Source organism: Schistocerca serialis, chromosome 12, assembly GCF_023864345.2.
Source record: "Schistocerca serialis cubense isolate TAMUIC-IGC-003099 chromosome 12, iqSchSeri2.2, whole genome shotgun sequence".
Lineage (NCBI taxonomy): Eukaryota > Metazoa > Arthropoda > Insecta > Orthoptera > Acrididae > Schistocerca > Schistocerca serialis.
In genome coordinates, this window is record NC_064649.1 from 1,235,267 (window position 1) to 1,261,480 (window position 26,214).

General features: G+C 40.3%; 1 protein-coding gene across 6 annotated transcripts in view; it reads left to right on the top strand.

Moving 5' to 3' along the window:
• Window positions 1-26,214, top strand: part of LOC126428418 (programmed cell death 6-interacting protein) — a 184,410-nt gene that overhangs the window by 88,735 nt on the left and 69,461 nt on the right. For all 6 annotated transcript variants that reach the window (XM_050090342.1, XM_050090343.1, XM_050090345.1 and 3 more), the window contains exons 10-11: window positions 2,496-2,657; window positions 4,911-5,057. In XM_050090342.1, the coding sequence (XP_049946299.1) occupies window positions 2,496-2,657; window positions 4,911-5,057 (309 nt within the window). The remainder of the gene's footprint in view (window positions 1-2,495; window positions 2,658-4,910; window positions 5,058-26,214) is intronic.

Consider the following 26,214-nt stretch of genomic DNA (forward strand, 5'->3'; position numbering starts at 1 on the left):
GTAAAGTTGTCATTGCTGTTATCGACAACACGTTCTGTGAGTGAATAGAATGAGTTTGTTTCCAAATAAGATACGCAGTGTGTACAGTTGACATTTGCTATCTCTTAGAGAACTTTAGTGTATTACAGTTACAGAGAGAAGTGGAGGGTAAGACTCAAATGCCACACAATACAGTCAATTGACGGTGTGCTTCCGGGTGTTCTGCCGAGTTGTCCTTTCCGTTTTATGCACAGTCTGTAGGTAACTGACCCAGTCTTCATCTCGAGACGCCACAACTTTCGCCACTGTACGTGAGAGTCTGACTCCCGACACGATCTACACCTTTCTGTTTCTCTTTTGTTTTTCAAAGTTGAATGCAAATTCAGTGTTATTGCGTCTCTGGTGGACGTGACGGCCGATCGGCATTTAATAAATTGAGTACCGAGCCCTGGGCGTTATTTAAATTGGAGCCGCAGTCTCCGCTAGGTTTCGTGACATTTTTATTTCGATAGACTCCTTGTGCCGTTCTTTAAACTTGGCGTTTGCACCACGGTACCTGTCTCGTCGTATCTCATTCCGGCATCGTACTCTAGCCGATGCTCGGGGACGGCCGATCGGTTCAGCTGTTTGTCGGCTTCTCTTCCTCGGCCTGTTTTAATCTGTTTCTTAGGCATTCTCAATTTTGACCGAATCCCCTGTTCGGCTTAAAGATCTGAGAACTCGTCGCTTTGTAATGCTATTTGTAGGTGTCGTAATTCTCGGGTGAGGCTCTCTCTGTCTGACTGCCTGAAGGTGTTAGATCTCCGTGCTCCAGAGTCTTTAGTACCGAATTTCTTCGTGACAGGTAGTGACGGTGCGAGATGTGGAGATACAGGTTAGTGTGCGTAGGTTTTTTATATACATTTTGACCTACGGATCTGTCCATTTTTCTCTTAACCGCCACACGGAGGAAAAGTAGTCGGCTCTATTTTTCGAATCCCGTCGTGAATTTTATATTGCTACAGGCGGAGTTTCGACGTTCTTGGAACTCTTAGTGTTCTTGAGAATGTGGCACATTATTGTGGGGAAGAGTGTCGGAACAGTCGAGAAGAGGTGTAAAGAAAATCGGTGGCACATCGGACTAAAACGACTGAGCAGATAAGCTGTTGCCGAAACTGCCTCGAATGTAATCGTGAAATAAAGTAGGGAGAGAAGAGTATTGTGGTGCAAATGCCAAACTGCTATGACGGCCCAGTTACAGTCTACAAAATAAAGCTGTCACAAAACCTAATGAACAGGAATGGCAGTTACATTTTAAATAACACTCGTCGTTTGGAACTCAGTTTATTAAAACCTTGCCGGCCATCACGTCCGATCAGAATACGGTGAGACAATTTGCCTTTTACAGAATACTGACGTGAGACCTGAGAAATGGGAGCGTCGAAGGGTGCAGCGTACGTCGGGAATCGAACTCGACTGTGAATAGCGGCACCGGACCGACAGTAGTTATGTCTGTTCAGAGACTGGACAGTGAGTACACGTAATGGCAAAACTAATGGCACCCGAAGAGACGGCTGGTCCGGTCGTCGAAGTACCCCGTATAAAACGGAAAAGACAATTCGGTGTAATGGCCAGAAGTACACTGTCACATTGAGAAAACACGAGAAAGACCACAACACGGTCTCTCTGTAATGAGCTGATAGAGTTTGAGGTCCCTTACAGCAAAATTCTTGGGAAACATTCCTGAAAAAACTCCGATTTTGTTGGTGTAGTTCGGGTTCACCCTGTGTTCTCCTAGAACTTAATTAGGTCAAAAAGCAGCAGCTGCGCAGTGCGGAGTGGGACCTCACCTTCTGGAGTACGAGAGAGATTGCAAAATTATATGAGTTTGCCACCAGTGGCACGCTTGTGAAATTTATTCGATTATTTAAATTCAAAAGCAGCCTTAGCATCGCTGATTTTGTTTTTTCCAGGTAGAGGTGAATGAGAGTGGAATAACATTTTAGTCTAGGGCTGGCAGTTTATTTACTAAATTAGCTACACGTTTCGCAAGTAGGCTATCTAACTGACACTGTTGTGACAGTCGACTGTGTAGCCTTGTGTTGTGTGACTCTGCCTTTTCGGCAGAAAATAAATGAGGTGTAAAATGAGCTAATATGGCAAACCCTTTTATGAAATGATCGATTTATTTACTGAATGGCTATCATTAAGAAACTATTCATTGAAAAACTAAATATCCTATTTGAAGTTGGTGGACTGTAAATTAAACTTTTGAGTTGCATTATTCACACTTTTGCATCAGATATGTGAACATTAAAGAGGTGGATTCTTCCATTCTCAGAAATGAAATATTGGAGTTTGTTGAAGTAGGCAGTGTGTCCACAGCTATCCTCTCCAGGTAAGATTCGATTGCCCCCACCACTCGTGACGAGATTAACGGTGTCGCGTGTGATTTCGGTAATCTGTCGCCGAGGCGGCGCGAATCGGACGAGTCCTCACTGTCGCCAGCCTACAGATCTCGCTTTCGTGTACTACAGGCAGAGCGGATGCTGCGCGAGGAGCAGGAGTCGGACGACCAGCTGCGGAAGCAGTTCGGCCAGCAGTGGACGCGTCTGCCGAGTGAGCGCCTCACGGAGACCTTCAAGGCGAACCTCGCAAAGTACCGCGAGATCCTCTCCAACGCTAAGAACGCCGACAAGGTGAGGAGTACTGTGTCATTTTTCTGGAACTGAGTCTATATATATATGAACACAATTCTGTAACAGATTGACATCTTCCGTTCACAGATATTGCCCCGTACTTTATTTTCGAGACTTTTAATACTGTGGGAGTTACACTTTGGACACTGCAAATGTCCCGCCAGATTTTACGTAGACAGCTGCCCGTCGGTGACTGCCAGCGAGCAGTTGCCGGCGTCTCGTCGGCAGTCGCTATTTGCCACCGGCAGAAGTTGAGCAGTTACCTTGTCAAAACTTCTCGGAACCGCCGAGGTACCTGAGCACCTCGTCGTGTGGTTATTATCCCTTTATCCGTTACTGTTAAGACACTTTATCCTGTGAGTGGAAATCCTGTCCTATTAACTGGTATCCGCAGCAGTCGGAGTCAAAAACGTGTGGAATATTTTCAGTATTTTCGCAACGATCACATTTGTGTTTTTAACAGTTCTGGTGTTGTGCATCACCGAAGCCTTACTTCTGTTCCAGTCCGTTAATGCCATTTCATTTGGTGGGTAGAGTTAAGTGCAATTTGAAGTGTCACGAGGTATGAAAGGAAGTGTGTGCACACGCTAGCACTGTGTGCTTTCTGGACGTACAATTGCTCGTGCTACTTCGCTCCGCCCCTTTCCTCTGTGATAGATTTTTCACTCTTTACTGTCAATTTTCTTCACATGTTCCTCTGTAAGGGAGGCACGGAGGCAGCACAAAAATTCCATTAAAGGGTGTGCCAATGTCGGCTGGAAAAATGTGAACTTTTTAAGAGAAATTACAAAAATTTAGCATTTTCTGGATTCTTTTACCTCATCATAATTATTGGATCTCACAGGTTGGAGCCGTACATACTGAATTTAACTGCTGGCTCATATTGGGAGTTCACACTCAATGTATCATGAGTGAGATATAAGCTGTCAGAGAATAACATTGAAATTAATGCAAAAACATCAAAATCTGTAAGCAGAACACCAAAACTGATGTTGATATAAAGCCTTTTTTGCACCAAACGGAGAGACTTTGTCTCCGTCCCTGCTTTAGTGTGTCTCTCATTCTGTTCAGTTACTACTCATTTTCTGCTTCCTCGAGAAAGACGAGGTATAGCAGTTGTCGAATTGAAATTTTATTTGGAACTCTGGTTTTATTTTAAGTTTCGTACTGTGTTCAACACAAAGTTCGGAATCAATTTCGTCAATCTGATAAGTCTCGACAGTTGAAATGCGAAATTTGTCTTCGGTTTTCTTACATTGAGGTTCATAAATTGTTGGCGGAGCGAAGTGCTGACCTCTGTTTAGTATCTCCTATTACTTGAAGCGCAGTCGTTCACAGAAACCGTTCAAAACTCTTAAATGTCCAAACTGCAGAGCAAGAAATGTAGTCTTTACACTAGCTATAATTGCTGAAACTGAATTACTGTAACGAAATGTCGCTTCTAGGGCTGCGTTGTGCATACATCTTCAGCACTTACGGTGTTTTTAATATCTTGTGCCCCATGTGGTTTTATTCACTGAACCCTCTGGCTTCCTCCCCTGCTTTTAACAGGCTGAACCCCTGATGCGCTTTTCTTAAGTGTTTGAGATAATATCATCACACGAACACACTCTTTCTCAATTTCACTAGACCAAAAATCAGAAACTTTCCACCACCATTTGCTGTGTCGCTATATTATTCTCGTTCCCAAAAGTGTATTTCCTCCCTCTCCCACCCCCCATAGCCCTTCACAAACTATAGCACTCATCATGTCGAACACATCCAAGTCTGTCATTAGTATCTCGGGGCTACCCCTACTACATTCAGTACATTTAAACAACATTCTACAGATCTCACCAAGAAGTGGGCCATAATTTCCTTCACTCGTGAGCAGTGAGTAACTTTGAACCAGATGTATAGTAACACTCTGTTACTAACTATCGTTTATCGTGTGAGGAAATAGTACCTGGAATTGCCAACAGACGGGGAAACACTGATCTCTGCTTCCCCTCGTCTGCTCCTTCGCAGCTTTCCCTGAGCCGTGTCTTTTTTCCTCCGAGGAATGATCAGACAGTTCCAAAAACTAGGATTAATGTTTCCAGTTTCAAATGTGTGTAGAAGCAGTACTGGAATATCTCCCTGTGCAGGTAACTACTTGCCTCGCTGATACGTCCAGTTGTAGTGTTGTAATTTGGGGAAATCAATTTTCAATGCAGTTATTTGCTACACGGTCACAAGTACCGTAGTGACTGACGGCGTTCGGATCGTCCACAGGTGGTACGCGACAAGTTCGAGGCGCACCGACAGTCGATCGCCCTGCTGGGAGGTGGCGAGGCGGAGCTGAAGGCGGCCGTCCCTGCAGGCGGTGGCGGCTCCGGCGGCTCGGCTGCGACGGCCCGCCTCAGGGTCCTCATCGAGCAGGTGAGGCTGGTGGAGATACCGCACTCGTGTCCCGTCTGTCCGCTAAGTGCGTATTGCGAGTAATCTAAAGTTTACAATGAAAACGAAACTTAATGTTGGCATGTGATTTCCGTCTTCTGTGGACCTGTAGAGAGAACTCTATTAATGCAGAACACAATTCTAGATTTTTTTTTTTTTTTTTTTTTTTTTACACGTCTCCCGAAATGGCTAGTGTCGTAAGTGAACCCGTTGCGGAGAAAATAGGAAGCGATACACTAGTCGCTATACGTCTCCACAAAAGATCAGTTGTGAAAAGACAGAGGTATCGCGAACACCTTTGTGTCGTAGTTGGGAGCAGTTGCACAGATATTAGGCAGCTGTAATATTGACTCTGCAAAATAAGTCAGTTACCTAACAGCGACCCTACATTAGACCAACCACTGTACGGTTGACAGTTACGCAAATGAAAGATACAAGTTTCATTCGAAGAAACAGTGAAAAATAAAATAATTTTCCGGAACCCTCGTAACAAATCCTGAGTCTCCCATTTCGTATTGCCCATTAGTGTTATCCACGAATACATACATAATGCCATATGTTCATTATCTTTGCCAGTGATCTAATCGGATTCTCTGTATTGCTGCTTACAGAAGCCCAAAATTTACCGTTGAAAATAAGTGCGACTGTAACAACTGAAAGGCCGAAGAGTTGTTTGCGATTACAGACGAGATACGCCTTTTTCTCAAAGTAATCGGACTATTAGCAGTTGACAAATGGGAAGCTGAGGTTTGCAAAAAGTGTATCTGTAGGTAGAGTGCAGTTGTGAGAGTGCAGATGGTATTGTTCTGTTGCAGGAATTTGACAAACTGAGAAAAGGTAAATAGGTAAGGGGAGATACAATATGTGTTACATGCGGTTTAGGACAAAACTTTATTAATGCACTGCCTTGTATACGCCTCACACTTGTTCAGTGTTGGCAACAACATAATATCAAATTCTGAAACTGTTTGTTGGGAATGGCTTTATTGGAGACAGGAATAGTACATTACACACCTTGTAATGAAATACAATTAAATTATCAAATAGAAATAAAGTTGACATTTAAGTTGTCTTTTCTCCAAATAGAAAATCGGTCTTTTTAGGAACTCTCTTTCTCTGCGTCTATTATTATTAACTTGTGACATTATTTTTTTGTTAAGTGTACATTTTCATAGTAGCATAGTTCTCCATCTGATATTGTGGTGGTGCCCCCCCCCCCCTCCTTCCCATGAACCATGGACCTTGCCGTTGGTGGGGAGGTTTGCGTGCCTCAGCGATACAGATAGCCGTACCGTAGGTGCAACCACAACGGAGGGGTATCTGTTGAGAGGCCAGACAAACGTGTGGTTCCTGAAGAGGGCAGCAGCTTTTTCAGTAGTAATTTTTCCCGGGGGCATGCAGCTTTACTGTGTGGTTAAATGATGATGCCGTCCTCTTGGGTAAAATATTCCGGAGGTAAAATAGTCCCCCATTCGGATCTCCAGGCGGGGACTACTCAAGAGGATGTCGTTATCAGGAGAAAAAAAACTGGCGTTCTGCGGATCGGAGCGTGGAATGTCAGATCCATTAATCAGGCAGGTAGGTTAGAAAATTTAAAAAGGGAAATGGATAGGTTAAAGTTAGATATAGTGGGAATTAGTGAAGTTAGGTGGGTACTGCAGGAGTAGGTTTAATAATGAATAAAAAAATAGGATTGCGAGTAAGCTGCTACAAAAAGCATAGTGAACGCATTATTGTGGCCAAGATAGACACGAAGCCCACACCTACTACAGTAGTACAAGTTTATATGCCAACTAGCTCTGATTATTCAGGTAGTGAAGGGAGACAAAAATTTAATAGTCATGGGTGACTGGAATTCAAGAGTAGGAAAAGGGAGAGAAGGAAACATATTAGCTGAATATGGATTGGGGCTAAGAAATGAAAGAGGAAGCCGCCTGGTAGAATTTTGCATGGAGCACAACATAATCATAGCTAACACTTGGTTTAAGAATAATGAAAGAAGGTTGTATACATGGAAGAACCCTGGAGATACTAAAAGGTATCAGATAGATTATATAATGGTAAGACAGAGATTTAGGAACCAGGTTTTAAATTGTAAGACATTTCCAGGGGCAGATGTGGACTCTGACCACAATCTATTGGTTATGAATTGTAGATTAAAACGGAAGAAACCGCAAAAAGGTGGGAATTTAAGGAGATGGCACCTGGATAAACTGAGTAAACCAGAAGTTGTACAGAGTTTCAGGGAGAGCATAAGGAAACAATTGACAGGAATGGGGGAAAGAAATACAGTAGAAGAAGAATGGGTAGCTTTGAGGGATGAAGTAGTGAAGGCAGCAAAGGATCAAGTAGGTAAAAAGACGAGGGCTAGTAGAAATCCTTGGGTAACAGAAGAAATAATGCATTTAATTGATGAAAGGAGAAAATATAAAAATGCAGTAAATGAAGCAGGCAAAAAGGAATACAAATGTCTCAAAAATGAGATCGACAGGAAGTGCAAAATGGCTAAGCAGGGATGGCTAGAGGACAAATGTAAGGATGTAGAGGCTTATCTCACCAGGGGTAAGATAGATACTGCCTACAGGAAAATTAAAGAGACCTTTGGAGAAAAGAGAGCCACTTGTATGAATATCAAGAGCTCAGACGGAAACCCAGTTCCAAACAAAGAAGAGAAAGCAGAAAGGTGGAGGGAGTATATAGAAGGTCTATACAAGGGCGGAGTACTTGAGGACAATATTATAGAAATGGAAGAGGATCTAGATGAAGATGAAATGGGAGATATGACACTGCGTGAAGAGTTTGACAGAGCACTGAAAGACCTGAGTTGAAACAAGACCCCGGGAGTAGACAACATTCCATTAGAACTACTGACGGCCTTGGGAGAGCCAGTTATAACAAAACTCTACCATCTGGTGAGCACGATGTATGAGACAGGTGAAATACCCTCAGACTTCAAGAAGAATATAATAATTCCAATCCCAAAGAAAGCAGGTGTTGACAGAGGTAAAAATTACTTAACTATCAGTTTAATAAGTCACAGCTGCAAAATACTAATGTGAATTCTTTACAGACGAATGGAAAAACTGGTAGAAGCCGACCTCGGGGAAGATCAGTTTGGATTCTGTAGAAATATTGGGACACGTGAGGCAATACTGACCCTACGACTAATCTTAGAAAATAGATTAAGGAAACGCAAACCTATGTTTCTAGCATTTGTAGACTTAGAGAAAGCTTTGACAATGTTGACTGGAATACCCTCTTTCAAATTCTAAAGATGGCAGGGGTAAAATACAGGGAGCGAAAGGCTATTTAAAATTTGTACAGAAACCAGATGGCAGTTATAAGAGTCGAGGGGCACGAAAGGGAAGCAGTGGTTGGGAAGGGAGTGAGACAGGGTTGTAGCCTCTCCCCGATGTTATTCAATCTGTATATTGAGCAACCAGTAAAGGAAAAAAAAGGAAAATGTGGAGTAGATATTAAAATCCATGGAGAAGAAATAAAAACATTGAGTTTCGCCGATGACATTGTAATTCTGTCAGAGACAGCAAAGGACTTGGAAGAGCAGATGAATGGAATGGATAGTGTCTTGAAAGGAGGATATAAGATCAACATCAACAAAAGCAAAACGAGGATAATGGAATGTAGTCGAATTAAGTCGGGTGATGCTGAGGGAATTAGATTATGAAATGAGACACTTTAAGTAGTAAAGGAGTTTTGCTATTTGGGGAGCAAAATAACTGATGATGGTCGAAGTAGAGAGGATATAAAATGTAGACTGGCAATGGCAAGGAAATCGTTTCTGAAGAAGAGAAATTTGTTAACATCGAGTATAGATTTAAGTGTCAGGAAGTCGTTTCTGAAAGTATTTGTATGGAGTGTAGCCATGTATGGAAGTGAAACATGGACGATAAATAGTTTGGACAAGAAGAGAATAGAAGCTTTCGAAATGTGGTGCTACAGAAGAATGCTGAAGACTAAATGGGTAGATCACATAACTAATGAGGAGGCATTGAATAGGGTTGGGGAGAAGAGAAGTTTGTGGCACAACTTGACTGGAAGAAGGGATCTGTTGGTAGGACATGTTCTGAGGGATCAAGGGATCACCAATTTAGCATTGGAGGGCAGTGTGGAGGGTAAAAATCGTAGAGGGAGACCAAGAGATGACTACACTAAGCAGATTAAGAAGGATGTAGGTTGCAGTAGGTACTGGGAGATGAAGAAGGTTGCTACCCACGTGTGTCCCTCTCAGTGCGACAGTATGTATCTAATTGTATTACTTCTCCCTGTTGCTGCTGGAAATGTGGCCGTACTTCCAACTCACATATTTTTTTGTCTGCAGTTATTTGTGATTGGATGTGAGAGAGAATTTCAGTTCAAAGTCACTGTCACAACAAAGTAACTCTAGAATTTATTTGTAGTTAGCGAAATAGGGCAGAACATATTTGCATAATTCCAGGAATCACTTGTACAATCTGTTAACTAGTTATTAGGTACCTGAAAATGTAACATCTGTTTTTGGCGAAATTATACGTACAAATGTAAAAAGTTGCCATAGTGTGTGGTCGAAGGCAAAACTTTAGCACTTTGAGGTTCTCAGTACACCCAATCAGAACAAAATTATTCCACTCGCTGCGAGAGATATGAGACGGACAGAATATGCCCAAACTTAAAGAACACTGTAGTAATTGCAATACCAAAGAAGGCAGGTGCTGAGAGGTTTGAATAATACCTAACCATTAGCTTCGTAGGACATGTTTGCGAAAAATTGACATTAATTATTTACGGACGAATGGAAACTGGTAGAAGCTCGCATCAGGGAAGATCAGTTTGGGCTCCAGAGAAATGTAGGGACAAGTAAAGCAAAACTGAGCCCTACATCTCATCTTAAGAGCTTTTGACAGTGTTTGGACAAATTTTGCCAATTGGAAGGTAATTGCTGGACTTCTTTTCCAGAATTGATGTTACTATTACTGTAACATTTCAAATGGTGTCTTTAGCTTTTACCCGTCTTATGAACAGGTGCAGATTTATACAATGTTCCTCTGAACTCAATAGCATTCCTTTATTTTCTCTGTGTAATCTCAGTTAATGCTGTTTTCCTAACAAATATTACAGTTTTGCAAACATTTTCAACTCGTAGGCATCACATCTTTTAACCACATTCTTTGTTCTCTCGTCCCACGTAAACACTATGTTAAGCTCGTGTTGACTGACATATTGTGGCAGTTATTTGGACATTTTGCCCAAACATGTCCGCAGCTCATCGTCTTCTAGTGTTCTCGCTTCACGCGCACGGGGCCCCGGGTTCGATTCCCGGTGGGGTCGGCCTCGTGACGACTGGGTGTCGTGTGTTCTTCGTCATTATTTCATCATCGTTGACACAAGCAAGTCGCTGAAGTGGCGTCAACTAAAAAGAACTTGCGATACGGTGGCCGAACTTCCCCGCGTGGGGCCTCCCGGCCGAGAGTGCCGTACGATCATTTCATTTAATTTTTTGCCCAAACATCTCGGATACACTTTTGCCAAATTTACTTGTAGAGTGAAAAATGGCGTTTATTGTGCCTGCGAACTGCTCTGTAAAGTTTTGGGGCGAAACGTGATCTGGAAGTCGTCCCAGAATTAAGAGTGTGAATGAGATCGGGACCGGTCTTAGTTTGTCACCGGCAGCCGGCAGCGGCGGCTCCTGCGAGCCAGTGTATAACTCGGACTCCTTCCTTCTCTGCATTCGTGGTGGGATTTAGGGAGCACGGTGTGTTATCAGACGAATGGGGAGCAGGTAGATTTAAAGGCATTTTTGTTGCCATCGTACGTGAGAATGGAACACCTGCAGATGTAAGGAACACGAACCATTTTGCTGTAATATGTACTTTTTTTAACATTAATGCTGAAATGTTTAAATTTTGTGTTTCCTTGTCACGAATTACATTTTTACTCCTGAGGAATGGCTTCTGGGTCTCATACCTATTTTGTTTGTGTGCTTTCCCAGAAGAAATGTCTGGTGGTATCTGGAACACTGCCAGGCAGGTTTGGCACACACGCTCCCAAACCGACAGTCGCTTTGGATTAGACTCGCCAGTGCTGTTTGTGGATTTTGGACTTAGCTGCTCCCTTTGGAGCTAACTTTATAAAAGGTTCAACTTTGGCAGAGTTGTGTCCTCGCTTTGCTATGTAATTTTAATTTTCACCAAAAGCACATTCAACACATCACGGAAAAAATACACGTCTTTCGTATCAAGACGAGAGAGAGACCTCCATTAGTTCTTAAAAACAAAAAAACTACGCAAAAGTAAAAAAAAAGAACAAAATTATTTATAAAATCGGTCGCTGGCGCAGCGCTCTCCTGCGTGCGCGATCGTAAATTATAACTTTGCGGAAGTCAAAGTACGATTACAATGCCTCCTCTACTGACACGCTCCGCAAGCGAGCATGGCAGTATAGAAAATTTACATAGATACATACATATATGAGAAAATAAGAAATTTACATATTACAAAAAATATTTCTGAGCATAATGCTCTTTGCATATCAGTCTTTGTATACAGTCTTTTTGGTGTGTATCTTCTTTAGGAGTCGTAGCATTAATGTCTTTGAATTGCAGCGTATTATCGTTGCTTAGCACAGCATTTGAATTCAGTTCACATGATTCGTGTTTACAATGGAATTAATTCGAACAATAAATGTTTCTATTATATTGCTCCAATGTCTTTAAACGTAGTATCGGATTCTGAGTGTGTGTGTACTGCCTGGATCTCGTGCGTGTGACTTGAAGAAAATCCAAAGTTTGTTCAATGTGTCAACACGAAATTGTGATCTCCAGCAGTCGAATTTTGGTGGCGTCTACCGGGGTATAAATGGTCAATGAGGGCACAGGAAACACCTCACTGCCTACGACAGGTGATGAGCTTGTCTTTTACACCAACCTGAAGACCTGCCAGCTTCCACAACACCATACACTTCAAAGCATATTGACACTACGTAAATATTGCTTGACAAATGTTCCATCACGTTGGTTTCTTCTTTGCATTTTCAGTTCCATTTATATGAATCATGTGCTACATGCACAAGTCCTTTGCAGCTCGTTAACATCTCCTTAAAATACATTTCTTGATATAGTAAGTACATAAATATACAAATATTTACAATTAATCATTACATGAGATAGTTACATTGTTGTCATATACTACATATACAGAATTAAATGAAAAATATAGTAAATTTTTACGTTACATTCAATATCATTGTGCTGACATGTGAATTACATTACATTCAGATTGAAATATACATTTTATTTATTTATTTATTTTTTTTATTTTTTTTTATTTTTTTTTAATTTCCCCGTTACACTTGCAACATTTGAAGATAATTGTGGCAACTCGCTAGAATATTCAACTTAAAATTCATCTTGCATCCTGGAATAAAATTTACACATATTTCAAGCTTCAAGACAGCCCTCTGTAGGAGGATAGGTTCATGGGATGGTTGCTAACTACTTCATAAATACTAGTAAAGTCATCCCCTACAGTGGACTACACAAAATAAAATATGATAAATAAAGTACATGTTAACTTAATATAACGTAAAAGTTCCTATACCTAATACCGTTTCTAAGTGTGGTGTCCCCACTATTGCTGTTTTTAGGAGTGGTACCCCTCTATTACCGTTTCTAAGAGTGGTGCCCCTCTAAATATCTTAGGATCCTACAAGTATGTACATCAGTGTGGTAAGTGTGTGTGTGTGTGTGTGTGTGTGTGTGTGTGTGTGTGTGTGTGTATATATATATATATATATATATATATATATATATATATATATATATATATGTATGTATGTCTGCTTGTGTCTGTATGTGTGGATGGATATGTGCGTGTGTGCGAGTGTATACCTGTCCTTGTTTCCCCCTAAGGTAAGTCTTTCTGCTCCCGGGATTGGAATGACTCCTTACCCTCTCCCTTAAAACCCACTTCCTTTCGTCTTCCCCTCTCCTTCCCTCTTTCCTGATGAGGCAACAGTCTGTTGCGAAAGCTTGAATTTTGTGTGTATGTTTGTGTTTGTTTGTGTGTCTATCGACCTGCCAGCGCTTTTGTTCGGTAAGTCACCTCATCTTTGTTTTTATATATATATATATGTATATATCGACCTGCCAGCGCTTTTGTTCGGTAAGTCACCTCAGAGGGAAACATTCCACGTAGGAAATATATATCTAAAAACAAAGATGATGTGACTTACCAAATGAAAGTGCTGGCAGGTCGACAGACACACAAACAAACACAAACATACACACAAAATTCAAGCTTTCGCAACAAACTGTTGCCCCATCAGGAAAGAGGGAAGGAGAGGGAAAGACGAAAGGATGTGGGTTTTAAGGGAGAGAGTAAGGAGTCATTCCAATCCCGGGAGCGGAAAGACTTACCTTAGGGGGAAAAAAGGACGGGTATACACTCGCACACACACACACACATATCCATCCACACATATACAGACACAAATGTGTCTGCTTGTGTCTGTATATGTGTGGATGGATATGTGTGTGTGTGTGCGAGTGTATACCCGTCCTTTTTTCCCCCTAAGGTAAGTCTTTCCGCTCCCGGGATTGGAATGACTCCTTACTCTCTCCCTTAAAACCCACATCCTTTCGTCTTTCCCTCTCCTTCCCTCTTTCCTGATGAGGCAACAGTTTGTTGCGAAAGCTTGAATTTTGTGTGTATGTTTGTGTTTGTTTGTGTGTCTGTCGACCTGCCAGCACTTTCATTTGGTAAGTCACATCATCTTTGTTTTTATATATATATATATATATATATATATATATATATATAAAAACAAAGATGAGGTGACTTACCGAACAAAAGCGCTGGCAGGTCGATAGACACACAAACATACACACAAAATTCAATCTTTCGCAACAAACTGTTGCCTCATCAGGAAAGAGGGAAGGGGGAGACGAAAGGAAGTGGGTTTTAAGGGAGAGGGTAAGGAGTCATTCCAATCCCGGGAGCGGAAAGACTTACCTTAGGGGGAAAAAAGGACAGGTATACACTCGCACACACGCACATATCCTTCCACACATACAGACACAAGCAGACATATTTAAAGACAAAGAGTTTGGGCAGAGATGTCAGTCGAGGCAGAAGTGTAGAGGCAAAGAAGTTGTTGAAAGACAGGTGAGGTATTAGTGGCGGCAACTTGAAATTAGCGGAGATTGAGGCCTGGCGGATGACGAGAAGAGAGGATATACTGAAGGGTAAGTTCCCATCTCCGGAGTTCGGATAGGTTGGTGTTGGTGGGAAGTATCCAGATAACCCGGACGGTGTAACACTGTGCCAAGATGTGCTGGCTGTGCACCAAGGCATGTTTAGCCACAGGGTGATCCTCATTACCAACAAACACTGTCTGCCTGTGTCCATTCATGCGAATGGACAGTTTGTTGCTGGTCATTCCCACATAGAATGCATCACAGTGTAGGCAGGTCAGTTGGTAAATCACGTGGGTGCTTTCACACGTGGCTCTGCCTCTGATCGTGTACACCTTCCGGGTTACAGGACTGGAGTAGGTGGTGGTGGGAGGGTGCATGGGACAGGTTTTGCATCGGGGGCGGTTACAAGGATAGGAGCCAGAGGGTAGGGAAGGTGGTTTGGGGATTTCATAGGGATGAACTAACAGGTTACGAAGGTTAGGTGGACGGCGGAAAGACACTCTTGGCGGAGAGGGGAGGATTTCATGAAGGATGGATCTCATTTCAGGGCAGGATTTGAGGAAGTCGTATCCCTGCTGGAGAGCCACATTCAGAGTCTGGTCCAGTCCCGGAAAGTATCCTGTCACAAGTGGGGCACTTTTGTGGTTCTTCTGTGGGGGATTCTGGGTTTGAGGGGACGAGGAAGTGGCTCTGGTTATTTGCTTCTGTACCAGGTCGGGAGGGTAGTTGCGGGACGCGAAAGCTGTTTTCAGGTTGTTGGTGTAATGATTCAGGGATTCCGGACTGGAGCAGATTCGTTTGCCACGAAGACCTAGGCTGTAGGGAAGGGACCGTTTGATGTGGAATGGGTGGCAGCTGTCATAATGGAGGTACTGTTGCTTGTTGGTGGGTTTGATGTGGACGGACGTGTGAAGTTGGCCATTGGACAGGTGGAGGTCAACGTCAAGGAAAGTGGCATGGGATTTGGAGTAGGACCAGGTGAAACTGATGGAACCAAAGGAGTTGAGGTTGGAGAGGAAATTCTGGAGTTCTTCTTCACTGTGAGTCCAGATCATGAAGATGTCATCAATAAATCTGTACCAAACTTTGGGTTGGCAGACTTGGGTAACCAAGAAGGCTTCCTCTAAGCGACCCATGAATAGGTTGGCGTACGAGGGGGCCATCCTGGTGCCCATGGCTGTTCCCTTTAATTGTTGGTATGTCTGGCCCTCAAAAGTGAAGAAGTTGTGGGTCAGGATGAAGCTGGCTAAGGTGATGAGGGAAGAGGTTTTAGGTAGGGTGGCAGGTGATCGGCGTGAAAGGAAATGCTCCATCGCAGCGAGGCCCTGGACGTGCGGAATATTTGTGTATAAGGACGTGGCATCAATGGTTACAAGGATGGTTTCCGGGGGTAACAGATTGGGTAAGGATTCCAGGCGTTCAAGGAAGTGGTTGGTGTCCTTGATGAAGGATGGGAGACTGCATGTAATGGGTTGAAGGTGTTGATCTACGTAGGCAGAGATACGTTCTGTGGGGGCTTGGTAACCAGCTACAATGGGGCGGCCGGGATGATTGGGTTTGTGGATTTTAGGAAGAAGGTAGAAGGTAGGGGTGCGGGGTGTCGGTGGGGTCAGGAGGTTGATGGAGTCAGGTGAAAGGTTTTGCAGGGGGCCTAAGGTTCTGAGGATTCCTTGAAGCTCCGCCTGGACATCGGGAATGGGGTTACCTTGGCAAACTTTGTATGTGGTGTTGTCTGAAAGCTGACGCAGTCCCTCAGCCACATACTCCCGACGATCAAGTACCACGGTCGTGGAACCCTTGTCCGCCGGAAGAATGACGATGGATCGGTCAGCCTTCAGATCACGGATAGCCTGGGCTTCAGCAGTGGTGATGTTGGGTGTAGGATTAAGGTTTTTTAAGAAGGATTGAGATGCAAGGCTGGAAGTCAGAAATTCCTGGAAGGTTTGGAGATGGTGATTTTGAGGAAGAGGAGGTGGGTCCCGCTGTGACGGAGCAACAAACTGTCCATTCGCATGAATGGACACAGGCAGACAGTGTTTGTTGGTAATGAGGATCACCCTGTGGCTAAACATGCCTTGGTGCACAGCCAGCACATCTTGGCACAATGTTACACCTTCCGGGTTATCTGGATACTTCCCACCAACACCAACCTATCCGAACTCCGGAGATGAGAACTTGCCCTTCAGTATATCCTCCCTTCTCGTCATCCGCCAGGCCTCAATCTCCGCTAATTTCAAGTTGCCGCCACTCATACCTCACCTGTCTTTCAACAACTTCTTTGCCTCTACACTTCTGCCTCGACTGACATCTCTGCCCAAACTCTTTGTCTTTAAATATGTCTGCTTGTGTCTGTATGTGTGGATGGATATGTGCGTGTGTGCGAGTGTATACCTGTCCTTTTTTCCCCCTAAGGTAAGTCTTTCCGCTCCCGGGATTGGAATGACTCCTTACCCTCTCCCTTAAAACCCACTTCCTTTCGTCTTCCCCTCTCCTTCCCTCTTTTCTGATGAGGCAACAGTCTGTTGCGAAAGCTTGAATTTTGTGTGTATGTTTGTGTTTGTTTGTGTGTCTATCGACCTGCCAGCGCTTTTGTTCGGTAAGTCACCTCATCTTTGTTTTTATATATATATATATATATATATATATATATATATATATATATATATATATATATATATAATTTTTCCCACGTGGAATGTTTCCTTCCATTATATATATATATATATATATATATATATATATATATATATATATATATATCAAGTCAATCATGTTCCTATAAAGTTTGTATAGTTCATCTCCTTCCTTTCATGAGTATCAAGCAATATAAATAAATGTTTTACTTAATAAATAAATTAATAAATCTTCTTAGATAATTGCTGCTGCGTTCCATGCTGTATATCCATTCTGTATTTACCTTGTGGTACCTGTAAAATTCTATTCATAAATAAATATGTGTGTATGTCTCTCCATACTGTCAGATAATTATGAATTATATAATGTCAAATATTTCATCAACATGTATAAATTTTTCTAAGGAAGGGATGAGAGTATGAACCGCAACAGAGGACTGACGTTTTGTTTTCTCCTTATTCTCCTTTCTATTTAATGGTACATTAGTTCAGTACAGTAGATGAGCTTTAATTATGTCATTAGATGACTGCTAAATATGTTCTCTTAAATAATTCTTCCAGTCTGAAGTGTCAAGCCTACATAACTCCAAAAATTTCATTAAAAGTTCCCATTAGATTAGTGTTAAAGTGTTATAGATTTAAATCTTCTGGTATATTTCCAACAGTGGCTCCTGTAAATAATTCTTTCCACATAAATCTATACTTTCACCTTTAGTTATAAGAATATATAAGACACCACATAAGTTATTATCTCAGGCATACCAATCTTTCAATAAATAAAATTCTTTCCACTACTTTCATTCTGTATTCCAAGAGTACATGTGATATAGCGTTCAAATCTAGTTTCTGTCCTCTCAACATATTCTCAGTTACTCATAACATTCTCACCTATCCATTATTCATTCTTCACAAAATAACATATACTTATTCCTCAGCATTATATATATATATTTTCCTCTTATTCACCACCACTTACTTTTTACTTCAACAACAACAACAACAATAATAATAATAATAATAATAATAATACCATTTTCTCATCTTATATACCATTTACCTCTCTCCGTATTACTATTTCTCCTCTTATTAAACTAAAATTACATTCACTCATCTCATTCAGTCACTCACATCACTCATATCAACATTACTATTATCACATGCCTCCTAAAGAAAATAATTCTGTTTAGTTCTCTGCCTCCTCTAATGTGTATATGCCTCCTCTAATGTGTATATGCCTCAATAGCAACTCCTCTTATAACCAAATATCTTATTAGCTATTGGATGGTTCACATTGCTTTCTAGACTTACCTGCATTCATTAGATTGTAAGTATCTGTATAACTTAAATGTAGGCTCATCATAACTGTATATCATATTAATTATCTACTCCTCAGTACCTAACATTTTACTGTATGTATTTTTTCAAATGTCTGTGTGGATGTAGACCTCTGGGTTTATGTGTTAATGGATATTATAATGAATAACAGCCAGGGTGTGGAATATTTGCAATTCGGTATGGTCCAGAGTATAAGATCTGCCATTTCCTGTTTAAATGTTTCAGTTTTGTGGGTTTAGGATGTGTTCTTAGTAAAACTAACTCATCAACTTGAAATGTTTGGGCTTTCCTGACACCTGTGTCATATTTCTGCTTTCTTTCCTTAGCTTTGTCACATAATGTTGTGTAAGCTTGTCTTACCTTTTCTTCTAAACAAACATGATTTGTTGTTGCTGTAAATTTAGGTAGAGGGTCTGTCCATTCATTTCTTTCTGTTTTATCCATAATTAATTCAGTTGGTGTGTATCCAGTAGAAATGTGAGTTAAATTGTTCACTATTTGTTCAAATGGTGCTAGGTATTCTACCCATTTTGTGTGCTTCTCTGGTGTGTGTGTTCTCATAAACTGTCCAAATTCTCGAAATGTTCTTTCTACTGGGTTTCCTGCTGCGTGAAATCTTGAAATTAAAATATGTTTAACATTCTGTTCTTCAATAAATGTCTTCCATTTTAAACTGGTAAAATATGCTGCATTATCCGTGATCATAACTTCAGGTTTTCCTATTCTTACAAAATAATCTGTTAATAGACGTCTGGTAATAGCAGTGGTAGAAACGGAACGTAAAGCGTATAATTTTAAATACTTTGTAAAAACATCTAACACAGCAAGGATGTATTTCATTCCTCCACGTGCTTGTGGATAGGGTCCTGCAATATCTAAAGAAATTAGCTGTAATGGCCTCTTAGGTATGATTGGGTGCAATTCATTCATGCTTGTGCGATTAGAATATTTGGCTTTCTGACATATGATGCATTTCCTAATATTACTCAATACTCTTCGCCTTAAATTTGGAAAATAGCAATATTGTATAACCTTATCTGTACATTTGGTTACACCATAGTGTCCCCAAGTTCTGTGTGTAAATAAAATAAAATCATCAATGTGAGCTTCAGGTAAGCAAACACACCAATGCTGTGATTCAGGGTTTCATCGGTGAAATAATACTTCTTTGCGTAACGTGTAATATTTTTCAAGATGTGGGTCTGTTCCTGCACGTAATTTATACTTTATCTGGATCCACCTGGGATCATTGTCCTGCAATATGGCTAACTTCCTGCACATGTTTTTGTAGTAAGGTGCAAATGTACCGTCATACATGAGTAAAATTTTAAAATCTGATGTTTGTTCTGTCACATCTGAAAATTCTTGTAGGCCATGTGGCAAACAAGATAGAGCATCGGCTATAATGTTGGATTCTCCTTTTATATATATAATATCAAAATCATATTCTTGTAGTGATACACACCAGCGTGCAAGACGTGGATGTAATAACTTGCATGATAGCAGGAAAGAAAGAGCTTGATGATCAGTATAAAGCTTCGTACGTTTTCCCCATAGAAAGTAGCGAAATTTCCGAAACGCCCATACTATGGCAAGTGTTTCGCGCTCGGTCACTGAATATGACTTTTCGCATTCAGTGAGCGTGTGGCTAGCAAAACTTATAGGTTTGATGACTGTTTGTTGATCTTCTACATGAATTTGGAATAAAAATGCTCCGAGCCCATAGGAACTTGCATCTGTTACTAGGCAAAAGTCTGACGTCATGTCAGGATGACATAACAACGGTGCATATACAAATTTCCTGAAGAATGAAGATAGACCAAGAAAGGCTTTGAGTTGTTTACGATTCTGTGGGGATGGAAAATTCTTTATTGCAGCAATTTTTCTTGAGTCTGGATAAATGCCTTCAGTTGATACGATGTGACCAAGGAATTTGATTTCTCTCCTCCCTAATTTCGTCTTTGATAAATTGATAGTGACACGTGCGTCACAAGTTTAGTCAGAAGTTGCTTCAAAAGATTTACATGTTCTTCCCAAGTAGTGGTGGCAATGACAATGTCGTCAACATAAACTGTGATTTGCGATAACAATTGTGGTCCAAGAACAGCATCTAAGGCTTCAATATATACTCCAGCACTCACTCGTAGACCAAAGGGTAGAACATAAAATTGATAACTACGTCCCTCACATAGAAATGCAGTGTGTTTACGACTGTTTTTATGGAGGTTCACCTGCCAAAATGATGAGCGGAGGTCGATATTGGTTAAATACTGTACATTATGAAATTTTAAAAGTTGTTCTTCCAAATTAATAGGTCGTGTGTTGACTGGAATTATAACTTTGTTAATTTCTCGTGCGTCCAGCACTAACCTTACACTACCATCCTCTTTATTAACTGCTAGTATCGGACTCCAATATGGTGAATGTGACCTTTCAATGATACCCCAAGCTTGCATTTTTTCAATCTCTTTCAAAACTGCGGGTTTCTTTGACCAAGGAATATTATAATATGTTCTACAGTATGTTTTGTGTGGTTTAACATCCATCTCATAAGTATAGCCTCTAATAATTCCAGGTTTTTCCACAAATACCTCAGCAAATTGCTGCAAAACTTCAAGTAATTCAAGTTGTTGTTCCTTCGTCAGATATTCAGATTCTGTGCATTTCTCATATAAATCATTAGGTTTAATTCCCTGAGATACAGCTTCATTAAAAGTTAAATCACATATGTTCATTGCTGGTGGATACACAAAATGTAACTGTTCAAATTTACCTTGTTTACTGTTTAAGTTTTTACCCTGTGTTAACTCTATTGTCAGTTGTTGTTGGTTTACGGTTAAATGACATTTCCCTTTTCCTAAATCTATGATTGCTTGATATTCATTCAAAAAGTCAATTCCTAATATGCAATGCATAACTAATTTGTCTACTACCAGAAAACTGTAATTGAGTGGTATATTTGAAAATGTGAAGTTAATTAGCACTTGAAATTTAACATTCTTTGATTTGTTACTGGTGGCACTTATAATGAGACAATTCTGTACTGGCAATGTTTGTATGTTCATTATTTGTTTGAGTTCATTATATAAGGACATTGAAATGACACTTGCTGCTGCTGCTCCTGTATCTAACATTACTTCCACTTCATAACTACCAATCATAACTCGTGTTATAGCCTGAATAATCTTCTTTGTTTTACTGGCACTATTAAAATCTACATCCTGATATAATTCTTTTTCTATTTTCTTACTGTCATCATATCGGAGAAAACAAATCGTCGGTTCCGTTGCGCTCTGCTCCCTATTGACCGTAACTCGAGCGCTTAGCTCGGTCGTCGTTCGTTTTCCGGCAAATTCGGTTGTTGCTGCGGGTTGCGTTCATTGCCCAACTCAATAATATTTACATTTCTGTCTCGCGTCACCCAAGTATCAGCTGTTTGGTTGTTGACATTACCCCCCGTCGCATCGGGAGTTCCGTTAGGTACAAATTGAGGGTTGCTATATTGCATGTGTCGTGGCGGTTGTCCATTGTGATTTCCCCATACATTATTTCGCCCATGACTGTAACTGGTATTGTCATTACTGTTATTCCTGCAATACATGTTTGGATGTTGTTGGATGTTGTTTCTCTGAAAATATCCTGGATGGTACCTGTTATCCTCTCTTCTTTGATCTCTATAATTTCGGTTCCTTCTTCTGTTGTTGTTATTTTGAATATAACTGTTATTGTTCTGATTGTAATTACTGTTCGGATAACCATTATAGTAATAATTACTGTTTCCTTGCCAATGCTGCGAGTTGTTTCTCATAATATTGAATGGATTTGTCCCACTGTAGTGTGAATTGTTTCTTTGAGTGTCTTGTTGTGGTGTCGGAGGCGGATTCCAATAGCCTCTGTCATTTCTGTTGTGCGTACGCAAATTGCTTGGATGGATTGGATACAATTGATTGAAATTCCTGATCTCATCTCTGTAAACAACATCTATCTCATCAACATAACTGAAAAAATTCTTTATGTTGTCCTCGGACACTCCTATTAATTTATCACGGTAAGGAAATGGTAAGTGGCTTTTAAGTGTTCTAATTACATCTGGTAAATCTGCTGGTTTTGTCCAATATAATGTTTTGTCTAGGTAGCGTTCAAAGTATTGTCGTAAAGTCTCTTTCTTCGGGTTGTAAATTTCTGGATTGTATACTTCTCGTTTTAAACTTTGCTGTTCTGTGATCGACCAGAATTCCTCAAGAAATGCTTGTTCAAACTGTTCAAATGTTAAACATCGTCTTTTAATTGCTGCTCCCCACTTAGCTGCTCTTCCACGTAACAAATTTGTAACATATCGAATTTTATCGGCTTCTAACCAATGTCTCGGGAAAATACCATCAAAAGAGCGGATGAAAACAATCGGATGCTCTTTGTCTTTCTCATCACATGAAAATGTCTGAAAGTATCCATGTCATACTAATGTTTCATCAGCTACTCCCGATGGTATTATGGGTCCTGTATTTTGTGTCAAACTGTGCATAGTATGTGGTGATGTCTGATAGTAATTTTGATCTTGTGTTAGCATTGAAAATGGTTCATTGGGATTTGTGTCACTCATTGGTAATTCTATTTTCGGCTGTGTGCTGGGTCTAGCATTATTATGATTCTCATTTATGTTTTGGTTGTCTGTTATGGGTTTTGGTATCACTGACGAACTTGGTATTACATTCTCTTTAAGTTTACATACCTCTTTCTGAATATTATCTATTTCTCCCTTTACTTGTTTCTTTGTCTTATCTAAAATGATCTGTGTCATTGTCTCAAACTTCTCATCTAAATAATCATCACATAATTTGCATTCATGTACAAGTTTTTCTGCTAGAGTTGTGTCATTCTTTAAAGATGCTACATTTCCTCTGTCTTCAAGCTTTTCTAACTTTTCCTGTAAGGATTTCTGCTCCAATGTTACGTCATTTAATCTGTCTGAAAGGTCTGTAATCGTCAGGTCCAAGTGTTCTTGGTTTGTTTTTACAGAATTGTGTGACTGTCGTAATTCGTCAACTTGGGTACTGGTTTTCTGCTGTTCAAAAACTACTGTTAACAATTTCTCATTACATCGTTGTAAGTCAGTTTTTGTCTCGTCACTGAATTCCAGAAATACCTTTTCTTGTCTCGTAACCATGTCTGATAAGTCAGTAAATTTCCTTCCAAGACTACTGGTGGTTTCTGTCAAGTCAGCAATTTGTCTCGATTGTTTTTCAAAATTTTGTTTTATGTCCCGTGTCAGTTCATCGAATTTAGTGTCAAATTTCCCAATGTCACGTTTTAAATTTTCATTTTTCTCGTCTAAAGCGTCAAATCTTTTGTCAAATTTTCTGTTTTGGTCACCAAGTAACTTCAGAATCTGGTTGAGCATGTCAGAGTCCTGTGTCTTAGTTTCGTCATTTTTTCGTGTCTGATTGATGTCTGGTTCTGAAGTTGACGTTGTCAATGTCACGTTTTGTCACGTAGTACTCACTCTCCGTTCGCCTGTATATCTGTTTAAATATAGGGGTTGTTGTCTTAATCGATCCGGTAAAATTATGTCTTGAACATCCTCCCTATTAAGTTCAATATTCATTTGACTGTCGGACATGTTTTGCAATGTGTCACTTTCACTAAGCTCGTCCGCGGAAACAATCTCTACGCGTCTAGCGTCCATCTTGCGATTTTCATAATTAATTGCAAATAAAATTTTCCAATGGTAAAAAAAAATTTTTTTTTAATATGATATGTTGAAATCTGAAATTTCTCTTATGGAAATGGATATTTCTATATGATTTCTAATTAGAAATTGAATTATTAAACTGGTACTGAAATTTCCCTCTCACAAATAAATGACTGTGAATATGCTCTTCACTTACCATTTCCAATAATAGTAGTAAATCAATTTTAACTACAATTTGAAAAAAATAATTTCGAAATAAATGGATCGGAATAAAGGAAATACAGATGGCTGTCTGAAACTGGAAAAAAATGTAAATTTCTGTACTCACCAATTTTTTTCAGTCTTATGTTGCAAATGTAGCGTCAACTATACAGTTTTCAATCCAAAATTTTTCTTTCACGTCCGTGCAAATTATTTTATGGAACGTTATCCTTTTCCCTTCTCTTTTTTTTTTTTTTTTTACCAAATTAATTTTCTCAGCATGAAAATGAAAATTAACACAAATTAATAACAGGGAAAACAATATTGTTGTAAATTTCATGCATGTAACATTACAATTGAAATGAATGAGACTTAGTCCAAATTCATTTTCTGATGCTATTAAGTGGTTAAAATTAGATAAAATGTCCAAAATTTATAACAACTGCACTTGTATCAATCCAAACTGCACTTGTATCAAATCCGAAGATTGCAAGTCCTGTCACCAGGACGCCAATTGTAGTGTTACCTTTTATTATCTTCTCCTCATTAGCTATTGAAACAACATCGCTTTGCTATGTAATTTTAATTTTCACCAAAAGCACATTCAACACATCACGGAGAAAATACACGTCTTTCGTATCAAGACAAGAGAGAGGCCTCCATTAGTTCTTAAAAACAAAAAAACTACGCAAAAGTAAAAAAAAGAACAAAATTATTTATAAAATCGGTCGCTGGCGCAGCGCTCTTCTGCGTGCGCGATCGTAAATTATAACTTTGTGGAAGTCAAAGTACCATTACAAAAGGTTTTAATAAATAATGAAGTCTGTGTCCTGTAATCTTTGACTTTTGTTGGCTTTTGTTCGTAGTCAGAAGCACATTAGTTGGAAGTTGTTAAAAAACTAACACACTGAAAAAGTTAGAGTTAAAACAAAAATAGGCTTACTTTCCAGTGCTTATTCTAGGATAATTTTACTTTGTAACGTAAGACAAGACAAGATTACCCGCACAGAAGTGACAACAGTGACGGGATACGTCCCAGTATCGTGTCGGCAACTCGCAAGTCCCGTGCCTGCTGCCTCTATAGCCGACCGTAATTGCAAAACTCTTGCAGGTGCGGATTTTGCGCACAAACTGACCTCTCTATTATGTCCCCTAAATTTTTGGTGGGATTTGTGTCTCGCAATCTGGATGGCCGTATCGTTCGCTCGAACTGTCCAGAATCTTCTTGCCCGTCTACATCTACACTCTGCAAACCGCTGTAAGTGCACGTCGGAGGGTACATCCCGTTCTACCAGTTATTAGGATTTGTTCCCATTCCATTCGCGTACGGAGTGCGGGAAAAATTCTTGCATAAATGTCTCTGTGTGTGCAGCAATGATTTTAATCGTATCCTCACGATTCCTATTTGAGTGATATATAGGGAATAGTAGTATGTTCCCACAGTCGTCATTTAAAGCGGGCTCTTGAAACTTTGTTAATAGGCTTTCTTGGGATAGTTTGTCTATCTTCAAGAGTCTTCCAGTTCAGCTGCTTCAGTATCTCTGTGACACTCTGCCACGGATTAAACAAAGCTGTGACCATTCGTGCTGCCCTTCATCTGTATACGTTCAGTATCACCTGGTTGTCCCATTCGGTGTGGGACCCACAAACTCGAGCACTGTTGAGGATGGGTCGCACCAGTGGTTTGTAAGCAATCTCCTCTGTAGACTGATTGCACTTCCCTGGTATTGTACAAATAAATTGAAGTCTACACAAATGAGCCTACGTGGTCATTCTATTTCATATGCCTACAAAGTGCCAAATTCATATTATTCAGGAACAAGACCTTGTTTCACAAAGTGCCAAGCATCCAGTGCACATTGGTCTATTGATTACTCTCATATGATTTTGAACACATACCGGTTGGTTTTTGAACATTTTTGATCAAATTATAAGTTGATTTCAGAATGAATCGTAAGTTGATTTTTGAATGCGTGGATAGTGTACGTGATGTCTCTGCCAGGGGAATCCCCGTCACATCTAGAAATAAACTTTCCTGCAGACAAAAGGGGACCAGGTCTTTACGAGCTGAGCGAATAAAGCCGAAAGGGT